Source organism: Dermacentor andersoni, chromosome 3 (assembly GCF_023375885.2).
Source record: "Dermacentor andersoni chromosome 3, qqDerAnde1_hic_scaffold, whole genome shotgun sequence".
Taxonomy (NCBI): Eukaryota; Metazoa; Arthropoda; class Arachnida; order Ixodida; family Ixodidae; genus Dermacentor; species Dermacentor andersoni.
The window spans coordinates 89,333,892-89,347,606 of NC_092816.1; the positions used below are offsets into that span (position 1 = coordinate 89,333,892).

At 49.1% G+C, this 13,715-nt stretch overlaps 1 protein-coding gene across 1 annotated transcript; it reads right to left on the reverse strand.

The window, feature by feature from the left end:
- Window positions 1-8,291: 8,291 nt before the first annotated feature.
- On the reverse strand, window positions 8,292-12,697 carry LOC126541290 (solute carrier family 22 member 7-like). Its single transcript, XM_050188008.3, has 2 exons — window positions 11,842-12,697; window positions 8,292-9,778 (listed from the first exon to the last, which is right to left on the reverse strand). Exons 1-2 carry the CDS (start codon window positions 12,220-12,222, stop codon window positions 8,318-8,320), a joined length of 1,842 nt encoding a protein of 613 aa, XP_050043965.1. The 5' UTR covers window positions 12,223-12,697; the 3' UTR covers window positions 8,292-8,317.
- Window positions 12,698-13,715: the final 1,018 nt, after the last annotated feature.

A 13,715-nucleotide genomic window follows, 5' to 3' on the forward strand; every position in this document is an offset into this window, starting at 1 on the left:
CCCGGCCGTTACTGACACGCTGGCCCCTGTGTGCGGCTCCATGGAAATTTCGCAGATTTCGATGCTGACCGTCGAAACTCCGCACATTTCGACGGTCAGCATGTACGGCGGCACAGACGGCGGAACAAAGCCCGTGTGCCACAAGTTGAAAATCGATGGGTCCTCAGCCACAACGTGGAGCCTGGCCGCGGAAGAACTTGAGCCTGCTGCCGCACGCCCCCGCCGCATACCCTTGCGACGGCTACCCTGACCGCGGGCTTGTGTGGTACCTGGGCTTCAACAAGGCTGCTGCTGTTGTTTGCTGTTCGTCCTCCCCCTTCGGCATACCCGTTCCAGGTGCCCAGTTTTCCCGCACGGGAAGTAGTGTGCTTGAGAGAACTGGCACAGTGAGGGGGAGTGGGCACCACCACAGCGACCGCTGGTACTGCCCTTTGTCGCCAACTTGTTGACCTCCGCTTCCGCCGACGGTGAGCCAGTTGCACGGGCAATCTCGCCAGCGTCCTTGGCGGCAGCTTCCATTGCCAGCGCTGCCTTCACGCGTCGTCCAGCGAGGAGGGGTCGGGATGCTCCAGGAGTCGCGTCTGCATGGCGGTGTTGTTGATGCCGCCGACGAAATGGTCCTGGAGCAGCGAGTCGAGCTGGTCCCCGAAAACGCAGGCACTCGCTAGCCCTCGTAGTGCTGCAAAGAACTGCCTGAGGCTCTCTTCTTCCCGGCGGCTCCGGTTGTTGAAGCGGAAACGCTTCATCAGTGTGGACGGTGCTGGGTTGATATGCGAGCGCAGTATGGCGAACCCCTCACCCAGCGTCTTAACATGCGGCGTAGTTGGCTTGAGAAGGCCGAGCAGTAGACTGAAGACGCGGGTCCCGCAGCTGGCCATGAAAATGTCCCGCTGTTTGGCCTCGGGTGTGTCGCTTGCCCGGAAGAACACATGGACTTGTTCCTCGTAAATTGGCCAGGCGGACCCAACTCCCTCGAGCTGCTCGAGCTTTCCGTACAGCGGCATGGCGGCAGCGGGGCGGTATACGTGTTTCGCCACTCGCGGTGGCGTGGGACGATCCATGGGTACTCGTCGCCAGTGTCACGATCCGCCCGGGTCCGTGAACGATGGAGGGCTCGAGGCACCCTCCGTTAGACAGACGTTCCACAACGTGGTGTTGACGAACGATGACTGACGCCCAAGCAACTGTGCTCATCGGTGTTTATTGGGTACGGTGACCAATGTTGCCTACCGAGCCTGGCGGGCCAACGAAGATTATGCCCGAAGGGGCGTCACACGCTTGTTACAGCCAGTGTTGCCATTTTGGCAATATTGTTGCTAGATTAGGCGACCTTCTGGTTTGTTTATTCATTCATTCACAAAACTTTGTTAGTGTCCTGAAGCCCGGTCTTTTCAGACCGAGGCGGGCCGCGTCCACGTCGGCACCGCCAGGCCGAGCCTTATGACGTCATCGCGGACCCTCTGGAGAGCCCGTAGTTGATCTTGATAAGAATAGCTTGATATCATCTTGTGCCAGTAAAGCCAATTTTCTTCGGGGTCGGCGAGAGTCGCGGGACAGCCCGCCAGCATGTGTCTGATGTCAATAATGCCATCGCACACGTTGCATTCTTTCCTAATTTCTCTTTCGGGGTGAATTTTATTTATGAAATACGGAGTGGGGTACGTCCCGGTTTGCAGTAAACGTAGCGTGACTGCCTGAGCCCTGTTCAATCTTACGTGTGGCAGTGGGAATTGCCTACGCCCCAAGTAGTAATATTTAGTGATGTCGTTGTAAGTTAATAAGTGATCTTTATGCTCCCCGGAATGGTAGTGGGCGTCGGTTCGGTTCTGACCGGCACGGCAAGCAAGTCCTCGTGCCAGGTCGTTCGTAACCTCGTTGAGGTTGGGCCGAGTCTCGTCCACTTGTCCCATACGTGCAGGAAACCATCGGATTTCAGTTTTGATAGCTTCGACCGTGTCGATAATTTTAGCCGCAGTCCCAGCTACATAGCCTTTCTCAAAGCTCTTAATTGCTGCTTTGGAATCGCTATAGATGAAAGACCATTTACGGTTCCTGATGGCGAGAGCAATCGCGGCTTGCTCCGCCACCGTGGAATCCTTAGTGAAGATGGTGACGGCGTCCCGTACCTCGCCCCGGCTGTCGACCACCACGGCGGTGTAGGCCTCTTTGCCTTTGACCCAGGCAGCGTCTACAAGGGCCGCCTGTTGTCCTAGCTGTTCAATTCGTTTCAACAAAGCTTTCGCTGTCGCTTTTCTCCTCCTAACATTGTGTTCCGGGTGCATATTTCTCGGGAGGGGGGAGATTCTGATCGCGTCTCTAAGGTTCACGCTCAATTCTACCTCGGATTCCTTCGGGTTCATCGATCTATTGGGGTATGTCCCTATCGATTTGAGTATAAGCCTGCCCGCTCGCGTTTTCGTCAGCCTTTCCTGCTGCGCCATCTGTTGCGCTTCCGCCATCTCTTCTATCGTATTGTGCACGCCTAGGTTCATGAGCTTCACGTTCGAGGTGCTGATGGGTATACCTAGGGTAGCCTTCACTAACTGTCTGATCATAGTGCTTAGCTTGTTCAGCTCGGCCTGCGACCATTTAAATAGACCTGCCACGTAGGTGAAGTGACAGAGAGCGAAGTCGTGCACTAGCCTTAGAGCGCTGTCCTCACCCAGGCCTCTGTGTCTGTTGCTGATTCTCCTTAGTAACTTGATGACTTGGTCTGTCTTGTTTGAAATGTGTTGAATGGCATTGAGGTTGGTACCTCCCGCTGCTATGTGGAAGCCTAAAACTCTAATCTTTTCCACCTGCTTGATAGCGGATCCGTCGTGACAGCGTAAGATAATCTTGGGTTCCTCCCCGGGGACGTAGCCCCTGGGTCTCCCACCCCTGCGCCGATGTTTTAGGACCAAAAGCTCCGACTTTGCCGCCGAACAGTTGAGTCCCATCTCGCCTAGCGTTTAGCTTGTTAGTTTAGCTTCTTTAGCGACAGGTGATTTACTGGCGACTTAAACGAAGTGTTGACTACATTTGAGTCATTTCGGAGTGAGGGAACCTGCTTAAAGAATTGCCTTCTAGATCGAAGTGTAACATTCAAAAGCTGCTTGTATTGGCCTTGGCTCACTTTACTACGCACAGACTCCGTTCCGTGGTCACAATGAAGTAACGGTCGTCTTCACATTGCTAGTCATCACATGCTAATCATTCGCGTTTGTGTAGCGCAGTCTCACGATAAATCACATTGCAATTGTGCTTCACAGCATAGTGGTCATTACGTACTGCTCATTGTGCTCACAAAAGCGATGTTTTTTTTTTTTTTGGTTTCTTTACGAAACCGATGTGAAGGTGTTCAAACGCTGTGCGTTATGCAGCATCGCTAAACGCGTTCTATTGGTGGAGTCCGCAAATGTAGCTGTAAATTAATTTACCAAAACTAATCGGAATAAATTTTATGTGCGGCCTTAGAAAGCAGCAGGTGAATAATACAGATTGACTGTATAGAAAGGCGCAGATATAGGAGGGGCTGAGCTCGTTCACGTGCATTGGAACACATCCCTTGGCGGCTTTCAGACCAATCAATCTTCACGGCGGATTTTAGGTATAACAACGACGGAAGCGTAGTATTTAACCCGTAAAAAGCTCGGGTAATTTTCATTGCCATGTTATAAGAACAAGCGCCAAAGAATCGAAGAATTTAATTCTTCTATCACGAACATCGAGAACATAAATAAATAAATAAATAAATAAATAAATAAATAAATAAATAAATAAATAAATAAACGAGGGATAAGGTAGGCTGAGCGCCTTTCCGTGCTTGAAAAACTTGGTTATCTTTTTTCTTCTTTTTAATCGTGCTGCATTTGCAACCTTACAATCTGAGAATAAACGCAGCATTTCAGCTGTCATCATCCGCTACGTAAATATATTAGTAAGATACCAACACTGGTTTAGAAAAGACTATTCTACATGTACTCAGCTAATTAACTGAAACCGTCCATGATTTAGCAGTAAAATGATGGCAACCCAAACTGACGCAGGTTTTATGGATTTCAGCAATGCCTTCGACAGTACTTGCGACAGAAAGTTACTTTACAAACTAACTGAAGCCCTCAGAAATATACATTGTATAACGTTCTTGTCAGCCTACTTAAGAAACCGGCAGCAACATGTTGTTTGCAAAGACTACTCTTCACAATGACTTTCAGTGGACTCTGCAGCGTCCCAGAGGGGATACGTGCTTGGGCTGCTTTTATTTCTCGTATTCATTATTAACATAGTAACAAATGCTTCAGTTGAAACTAAATTGTCCGTTGGTAATTGTAATATTTACTCGATCAAAAGTGCTTCTGACTAACATAAGCCTAATCAGGACGTCCAGAAGATTACTGAGTGGCCTCAATTCTGGCAAAAGAAAATCAATTTTGAAAAGACTCCTTTTATGACTTTTACTCTAAAACGGAAATCTTTAAGATTTTGCTATTTTGGAAATAATCTGTTCTTGTTGAAACGAAGCACTTGAAGTAATTCGGACATTTGATCAATAACACGCTTCATTAGTCAAACCACATTGACCACGTTACAGCTAACCCAAACCGGAAACTATTATGTATCCAAAGAGCTTCAAACTTATCGATCCCTTCTGTTTGGTTGCTAGGCTATAAAACGTTTGTCCCAGTGCTATTAGACTATGCTTCTACAAAATTGGGAACCCTTTTCCTAAAACTGGTATTGACAAAACAGAGGAAATGAAAAAAGCCTGTCCTCTTTACATATAACCATTTTGAATGATTTTCAATAACAGCTCTTTTGATCAAGGCTAACTTACCTACCTTGCCCCAGAACAATCGCTGTTGCGGTCTTCATCTTTTTTACGAACTATTTGATCAGCGTTGCAACAGAGATACATCAAAGTTAATCTCTTCGTCATCCGGATGTGCCACCAAACAAAAGAATAGTTGAACAGTTTCCCTTTCGCACATGCGTTAAATGCTTCACGTACTCCTTCCTTCTGAGAGTTGTTAACAAGTGAAACAGCCTAACTAATAGTGAAGTTCTTCACCAAGTGTTGACTGTGTTGTTTCGAAACTATAGTCCTGAAATTGTGTTTTTTTTTGTACGCCGCGGTTTGTGCCTGTACTTAATACCTGCCAACTTTTATGATTTTATAGTAAAATGTCTATACCTTGTTTTACGATGTACAATTTAACGTATAATTTTTGTTTGCGTTTTTTAGGGCTGTGTTGATCTCAAGAGAATGCAGATATACGGGGCGTTCTTTTTTATGGCTGGCAAGCTTTTTAAAATGCAACCGTGACACGCCGTACAATTATACTTCTTGAGCTGGAATAATCTCAGAGGCAGATATTATTTCTACTACAAAAAAAGAAAAAAAAAGGACGAGAACGAACATTTCACTTACGAACAAATTTTACCTAACCAAGTTTTACAGTAAATTAACACGGCATATTACAATTTACAATTTGGAGCCGGTGACTTTTAAAGTCGTATTTACTTGGAACGAATTCTGAGGATGACACTATGCAGTCTGGAGACAGGCGTTCCCAAAGTTTACGACGAAATGCATTCGTGTTCCACTAACTTTTGAACTGCAACGCATAAGAAAGGCGGTTTGTTAGCAAGTGGAACAACAGTGCATTTTTACCGCAAGTTTGACGGCGCCTATCTCAAAACTGGCGATAGTTTCAAACGAGCTCAAAGTGGATGTTCCTTGTGAAATAAGGGGCTTCAATTCGTGTATTGCAGTATGTGCGCAAAACTAACTTTTTGAAAAGTTAACTAAGGATTTTGTTTATTTAGTCAATTATGCGTATCAATTTCCGTAGTAAGTAAAGCATAGCTCTGCGAGTATTCCAGATCAATAAGTAGATAGAATAACTAAGTGCCACAGGCGATTTTTAAGGATTCTGGTAACCTTAACCTAAATCATGCGGTGTAGTAGTCTAGCGACTTTTGAGAGCCCTACTTTTCGGACCCGCTCGATTGTTCCGACCTAACGACAGCAGCACCACCAATAAAATTCCAGGTGATATTATGGCCACCATTACATGGATATTTCATGAAGAAACCAATGAACATTACCCCTTTTGTGTGATGCAAATTATATTTAGATGTGAATACAGAGAAGCGTCCCCACAGTACAAAGTCGGTGAGTTATTTTTAATAAACTGTGCGCGTCTCGACAAATGAAGCAAGTTTTACTATATTTCAGAATATTTTACTTGGCTTCGGCGGTAGTATTTTTTACTTCTTAAGGTCGGCAGGTCTGGTATGTGTCACATACTTGCAAATTCTGCCATCAGTTTTACTTTATAACCTATTTTGCCAACTTCCCCAGAAGGGATTGCAGAATAAATAAATAAATAAATAAATAAATAAATAAATAAATAAATAAATAAATAAATATCCTCTACGCATTGTAGGTAAATTCACTGTCAGTCACCTGCATGGACCTTAGACAAAAGGGAAACGTCAAGGTAAATGATTTACTTCACGCTAGCTTATATTATGATGTCTTAAAACGCGTATGTCGCTTAAATTGCTGCGAGTTCAAGGAAACTTTAATGACTTTTTTGTTTCACTTCAGAGAAATGCTTCAAAGATTTTGGCTACACTAGATTGTAATGGTTATTTATGTGTGATGATTGTCAGGTCTGTGAATGACAGCGATAACTGTCGCTGATGCGTTTTTTAGCCTCTTTTATTGCAATGATAATCGTCTAATCTCCCTCATATTTTTTGAAGAAATCGATTGTCGACCTTTTGGCTTAGTCCCCGGAAAAAATGTCGATATACAATTTTATGGTTTTCAACATGAATTTCCTGAAGCAACTCTGCAGTTCCGAATAACTCTTTTTTGAACTATATAATACTTATCTGCATTAAGCGAATGTTTCTCTGGATGATCGAGGTCTTTCAAATGCACACAAGAAGAGCGGACGAATGCGCGCGAAATGTTTATTTTTTCCCACCGTCTCGGTCACGGTCTAGCCTGCGTCGCGAAAACAACACACACACACACACACACACACACACACACACACACACACACACACACACACACACACACACACACACACACACACACACACACACACACACACACACACACACACACACACACACACACACACACACACACACACACACAAACACACACACACACACACACACACACACACACACACACACACACACACACACACACACACACACACACACACACACACACACACACACACACACACACACACACACACAGATAGATAGATAGATAGATAGATAGATAGATAGATAGATAGATAGATAGATAGATAGATAGATAATGAAGAGGCTTGCTCCCCCCCCCCCCGCTCAAGAAATAGTTGGTACGCCACTGTGGGTAGACCACCCCGGGGAGGCGCTTGTGACAGGTTCGATTTTCGGTCAAGGACGAATATTCTTCAACAACGAAGCTTTCCTTTTTGTGAAACATGAATGTGTTTCGCTTGGAGCTTCAATTTACCTACGGGTGGAAGGCTCCCTTCAGAAGTATACAAAGTTTACCCATGAACTACATCCCATGGCTTAGTTAGCGAATTAGCAAAGGAGAAAGGAGGACCACGGCGGCCTTGCGGAGCCAGCAAGAACGTCGGCACCGCTAATGAAATAAATCAATACATGCCGTTGAAAGCACAACATCCACACATACGATATAGGCATATATTTCTCAGGCGTCATAATTTGTGTGTGACCGTAAAACAAAAACAAAATGCAACATACGTGCAGTTGTTCGACTAGTTGGTGCGCGAAATAGACAATGATGGAAAAGGCAGCAGTCTCATTTGTATTTAAACGCTGTGCTTGTATTATTATATTTTATAATATGCAGCTAAATACTAACGCAGTATATATTGTGTCCAATGATGTGCCAGACTATAACACATTCAGGAAGAGCTGGGCATACTTCACAATTCCGAAACAACTGGAAACCTCACGAGAGAGTCTACTACGTCTTTCAGCAAATTTCGCAAGCCCGGTCGCCAGTGCACATACGTAAGGCGCCAGCATCGCACACGCTTATGACCGCAAGTTGTTCATAACAAAGCGTTGTGTAAGTCGCGATCAGAAACTCTGCTTTCTTATCGTTGATTTCATTAAACTCGAACTCTCCCCTTCCAAAGTACATATACTAAAATTGGAACGAAATCTTCGTTACTTTAATGCCTGCTTTTCAATACTTCTCCAAACACACACAAACAAAAAAACAACAACAGAAAAACTGGACATTGAGCAATATTAAGTAAGAAGATAATAAACAAAGATATTCCTATTTTGACAACGATTTACGTCCGGAGGTCGCTGACAAGGACGATATGGAGACCGACTTGCCCTCCGCGGCGGCAAAAGAAACAACGGAGGCCTTCCTGCGCGGTTGTGCTGTCTCCTGGGCCTCTCTATTGTTCGCCGCTTCAGCACCAGGGCGGCGAAAAGCGCTGGGCCTTTCCGACAATGTCAAGGGCCTCGAAGCTTTCGGAGCAACCATCGAAGGCGCCGAGTCCGGCGCGGACAGGAGACCGCAGAAGGCGGCGAAGGCCGTCACGCCCAGGAACGTGTCAAACGTCGTTTCGTTCGTGTTCACCAGGAGTGACCCGCCAAGTGCTCCGAACTGACCGACGGCGTACGACGCGCATATGCCCGCGCAGAGCATCTGCGCGGGAAACAGCTGGGCCGCGTGCACGTAGGCTGGGCCCAGAAGCAAGGTGACCAGGACTCGACGCACTTCGCCAATGAGGTCAACGGCAGCCGAGGTAGGGCGTACGACGCCGTGCGCCGCGCAGGCAACGCTCGTCAGGCACAGGAGCACGCAGAGCGTGACGCGGAGTCCCGCGCGCCGCATGCTGCAGTAGACGGCCGCGACCAGAGGCGTATGCAGCGCGACGAACAGTTCGTCCTCCATCGCCGTCGAGGCGACCGCACTGACGCCTCGGAGGTTAATTCCGTAGAAGCCGAAGAACGTGGTGAACCAGCAGAGTTCGATGGGCAGCGTGGTCCAGCGAAGCAGGGCCTCCTGGACGAAAGTGCTCGGCGAGAGCACGAAGGCCGACTCTCGCGCCACGTCCAGCCTCTCGAGTCTCTCGCGGAACGCGTGGAACGCCTCCGACGCTTTTTGCGCCGGCACGCCGTTGACCGCGGCGGCCTGGAGGACGAGCTGCTCAGCTGCTCGTGCCTTCCAGCTGGCCAGCAGCCAGCTGGGCGATTCCTCGAGCAGGTAGATGCAGGAGACAAGCAGCGACGTGGGCAGCATGAGCACCATCTGGATCGTCCGCCAGTTGAGGCGCCAGAGCTCGATGAGCTGGTAGACGATAGGCAGGAGCACCGTACTGCAGCTGGCGAACATGACCACGAACAGTAACCGTCGCTCCTTGCAGGTCACCTCGTAGAGCAGGATCAACGCGATCACCGTGATGCTACTGTTGGCGGCCGACACGACGAAACGCGAGGTCACGAAGAGGCTGTACGAAGTGGCGCCGACGCATCCGACGCCGGCGACCAGGAGCATGGCCACCCATGCGTTGATGACGGGCTTGCGGCCCCAGCGGTCAGCCGCGATGCCCGAGACAGGCACGCACATTATGGCTCCCGACATGTAGACGGCCGAGGAGAAGGGCACCAACCAGGCTCGGTCGCACACCAGGTCCCACTGGCTGACGATGCTGTCCTGCTGGCTAGTCGTGTCGTACTGCCAGGTATCGCACTGCACCTCCTTGCGCGTGTAGTTCATCAGGTGCTGCACAGAATAACAACCCACGCGAAATGAGTAGCAGTAAAACAGGCGGGCAAAACAAAAATAAATTCTGAGGTTGAACGCCTCAAAACAACTCACGGTCTGTGAGAGACGCAGTAGTGCACAGATACATCGGAGTTAATTTTGACCACATGGTGTTCTTTAACATGTGTCCCAGCGTACATGTTAAGAAGTGTACACAAGCGTTTTCGCATTTCCCTTTGATGGGAGTGCCCTGGAAACGTAGTAATAGCGGCTGAGGCACCACACGGATTAGTAAGGCATAAATCTGTAGCTTGATAGTTGTGCTCTTGTGTCTCTGTGTCTTTTTGCAGTAGTGTGAATTGTTTTACCTGTCAACACCCCGACTGGGGCTGTATGGGGCTTGGTGGAAGTTTCGGATTAGTACCTCCAAGAATGACAAGGTCTGTCGCCAAATTCGATGGTGAAACTCCCGTGACTCGATCGAGACATTCGAGTTCACTGCAGTGTGGTAATCTCAGCGGTTATCACGTAACACGTCAAAAAAACCTCAATCAAGCCTTTTAAGCTTGATTGGGCTGTTTAAGCTTTGGTTCCGCTGAGGAGCGTTACTAGAAAACTCAGCCCAGCTGTGCGCCACCTCACGTTGCTTAGCAACCACCTGCGAGAGCACCGAGCCACGTAACCTCCTCGCACCCCACGCGCGTAGGGCGGAGTCGTGACGTCACAGGCGAGTCAAAGCTCGGAACAGCCGGCGCGGCGACACGCCTCTCGCCTCCGCTACTCCGTGTGTAGTGCTGCTGCCATGGGAAGACCACGGAAATCCCGGACGCCCGAAGAGGAAGCGGCTCACCAGGAAGACCGCCGTACTGCCAAGCGAGAAGCGATGCGTTGCCGCCGAACTGATCCGGAACGCCGCGCCGAAGCTGCGGCTGAGAAGAGGCGACGCCGAGTCGAGTATCCCGAGTTTCAGTCCAAGGAACGCGAGAATCGGCGCCTGAACGCTCGACGTCGCCGAGAAAGCGATCCCGGCATGCGACTGCACGAAAACTTCCAGCGTCAAGCCCGCCGAGACACGAGGGGTGCAAACTGTCGATTCCAGCGCGAATTCATGGGCATACAGCTTGGGCACAGCTGTCGCGTTTGTGAGCTACAAGGAAGCACGGCGCGCGACTCAGCTGGACTACTATCGACGAAGGAGAACCGATCCTGCCCATCGCGCCAAGGCCACCGCAGACAAACGCTGTCGCCGAGCCGAGGATCCCGAGGTTTGGGCCAGAGACAACGAACGCTGCCGACTGAATGCTCGGCACCTCCGGGAATCGGTTCCGGGCCTGCGCAAGGTGGCTTTGGCCTGCGCGTCATGGAGAACTTCCAACACCACGCCCAGAAATCCATGGGAGGTGCGAACGGCCGCTTCCAGTGCGAATTCCTCGGCAGAGTTCGGGCACAGCTACCGCGTATGTGACCGGCTCTGGTTCAACGTGAATCTCTCCACGGTGAGCTCGGTGCGGAACTTTAAACAGACGAGCTCTGCCTTGCATGTGCTTCGCGAAGCCTTCCCTGACGCCACCAACCACGACGACCATGACGACGGTCGGACGTCGAGGACGAGGAAAGGATCGATGATGATGACGACTGGTACTGAAGCACTGTACATAATAAACTGTGGTGCACGTACTGTGGCTTGCATGCGTGCGACTTGCTGGGAGTTGTGTGGCTTACCTGCCTGGCTGTGAATGACCTCGCAAGAACTTGGCGAAACTTAGTAAATCTTGGCGACACTTAGTATGGACATAGTTAAGCCATGCATAACATCGCAAAACTTAGCAGAACCTAGCAGCACTTAGTGTGAACCTACCCGTGCCATGTATAACCTCGCAAAACTTAGCAAACGCCGGAACTATAGCTCAGCTATGACCCGGCCTTGTAGCACTAGTGCAAGCTGCCCACGTCCTTTTTTTTTTCTACACCTGGACCTGAGGTTAGGGCGTCTATTGCAATTTATACCAGTCTAGATTGTATAACGCCCATGATACAGCAGTTTCCCTTAAATCTGTTCATAGAAAACGCGACAACCCCACCGGGAGTGGCGGATCGTAGACGGTGCACTGGCTGAAGCTGCTGTCGGAGAGCAGCGGTATGGCGACGTTCTTCCAGGCGCCGTCAGGCAGCTGCCCAGCCAGATCGTTGGGTGGCCGACACCAGTGGTCCACGGGTCGGGCGACCAGCCGGTACGAGAGCGCGTGGCACAGCAGCACCAGTGTGGACAGAATGCCGAACAGGAGCACGCGCCACTGGAAGACACCATGACCCATCACATCGTGCAGGCCGCTAATGACTTCGTGCACATCGCTCGTCACGTTGGACAGGGGGCAGACGCTGTACGGGTGACTCTGCCCGGTGGCAGCGCAGGCCCCCACAGTGGGGGACGCCGTATTCATGACGCCTGGCAGCTTGTTCATCCCCTGAGTGGCTGGTTTATCCAGACGTCCACCGACAAGACACGAAGGCGTTCGAGAGCTTTTTCAATGGATTCTCCTTCTTCTTCTTCTGCTCGTGAGAAAAGGACGTGCAAATTGGCACCACTCCGTTAACGATGATGGCGATGAAGAAAATGATATCCGTTTAAACTAAAATTTTCCTTGCAGCCTTGAGCGAGTCGCGATATTTGTTACGTAACGACATGTAGCCAGCTACTCTGCGCTATGGGGAAAAAAGAAGGAAATAAAGGTGACGATGATGAGGACAAATGAAAGGAGCTCCTATAGCTGAGAGTTCCTGTGAATACCTAAGTTGCAAACGTGTGCTCCAAAACATTAAACAATGCCCGAATGGCTAGAAAGCTACAGTCAGTGATAAGTCATGAATGCAGGAAAGGACACTCCCTCCACGCTTCAGAAATATTACGTAGATGAAACGCAAACGTTGGCATCTATGTGAAGCGAAGCTTTCGTGAACTGGTTAATCAAGTGTCATAAAGCTAAATGTGGTGCGTTCAATTGTCTGCGTTGTAATTCTATGCAGCGCGTAATCTCAAGCAATCTTTATGTTTGTGCACCGTACACGTCACAACTTAAATGTCATGTCATTTTATCTTAATGCACTACACCAAGCTACGTCGAAATGAAAACATCAGTTCATGTGGATGCGTATTGTGAGACGTCGACGGCAGTGAATGGAACGAGGACGAAGGCGATGTTTGATGTTTGTCGGGGAAATAGTCGGAACCGCCAGACACGCGTGTGCCGTGCGCGCGTGAATGTAGTTGACACGCTCGCCTCCGGCATCTTGACAGGTGGGTGTGATGACCTTCCGGCTCTTGTGAGGACGAACGCCTGCAGGCCTAGCAGAGCAAGCCCATTTTCTCGAGGGATACAGGCACATCCATTTGAGGGACGCGCATCGCGGGGATGCTGCTCAGAATTTCGTCCCTCGTTTTCGTCTCACATTTCGTAACCACATCGCCCGCAAACTTTGCACAGATGTCTTCTGCCACATCGACCACGGAACGACCTAGGTGGAAGATCAGAGCGCAGGATGGATGTCGTTCTTTAGGGCAAAAACCAACGCCACGCACTATCATCCACATGAGGGACCAGTGGTTTGCGATGGTCGAGCGATTCGCAAAACGTGTTCCTGCGTTGGTCCAGCAGCCTATTTATGCGATGTTGGATTTTCTTCCGCGTGTACGCACTGCAAATTTGAGGTCGTAAATTGACTTTCTGTGCTTGTGTCTCCTAGCGGCCTGCGAACAAATCGTACAAACCTTCTCAAGTTCCACATCAAGATGTTTTGTGTTCTACTTAAAGGAAAGCTGAAACACTTTTCGAAAAAAAAAATGAGTTCCCTGCGGCATTCTACAGTTTTGAGTCCACTGAACACGAATATCTCGTTTAAAAAGGGCGGAAACAAACACAAGCAGCTGTTTTTTTGCAAGAAAGCACGCACCAGCGCC

Coding starts and splice junctions, on each gene's coding strand:
- LOC126541290 (XM_050188008.3), bottom strand. CDS start 12,222: ATGAACAAGCTGCCAGGCGTCATGAATACGGCGTCCCCCACTGTGGGG. Junction 9,779..11,841: donor TCTACGATCCGCCACTCCCG/GTGGGGTTGTCG, acceptor TATTCTGTGCAG/CACCTGATGAACTACACGCG.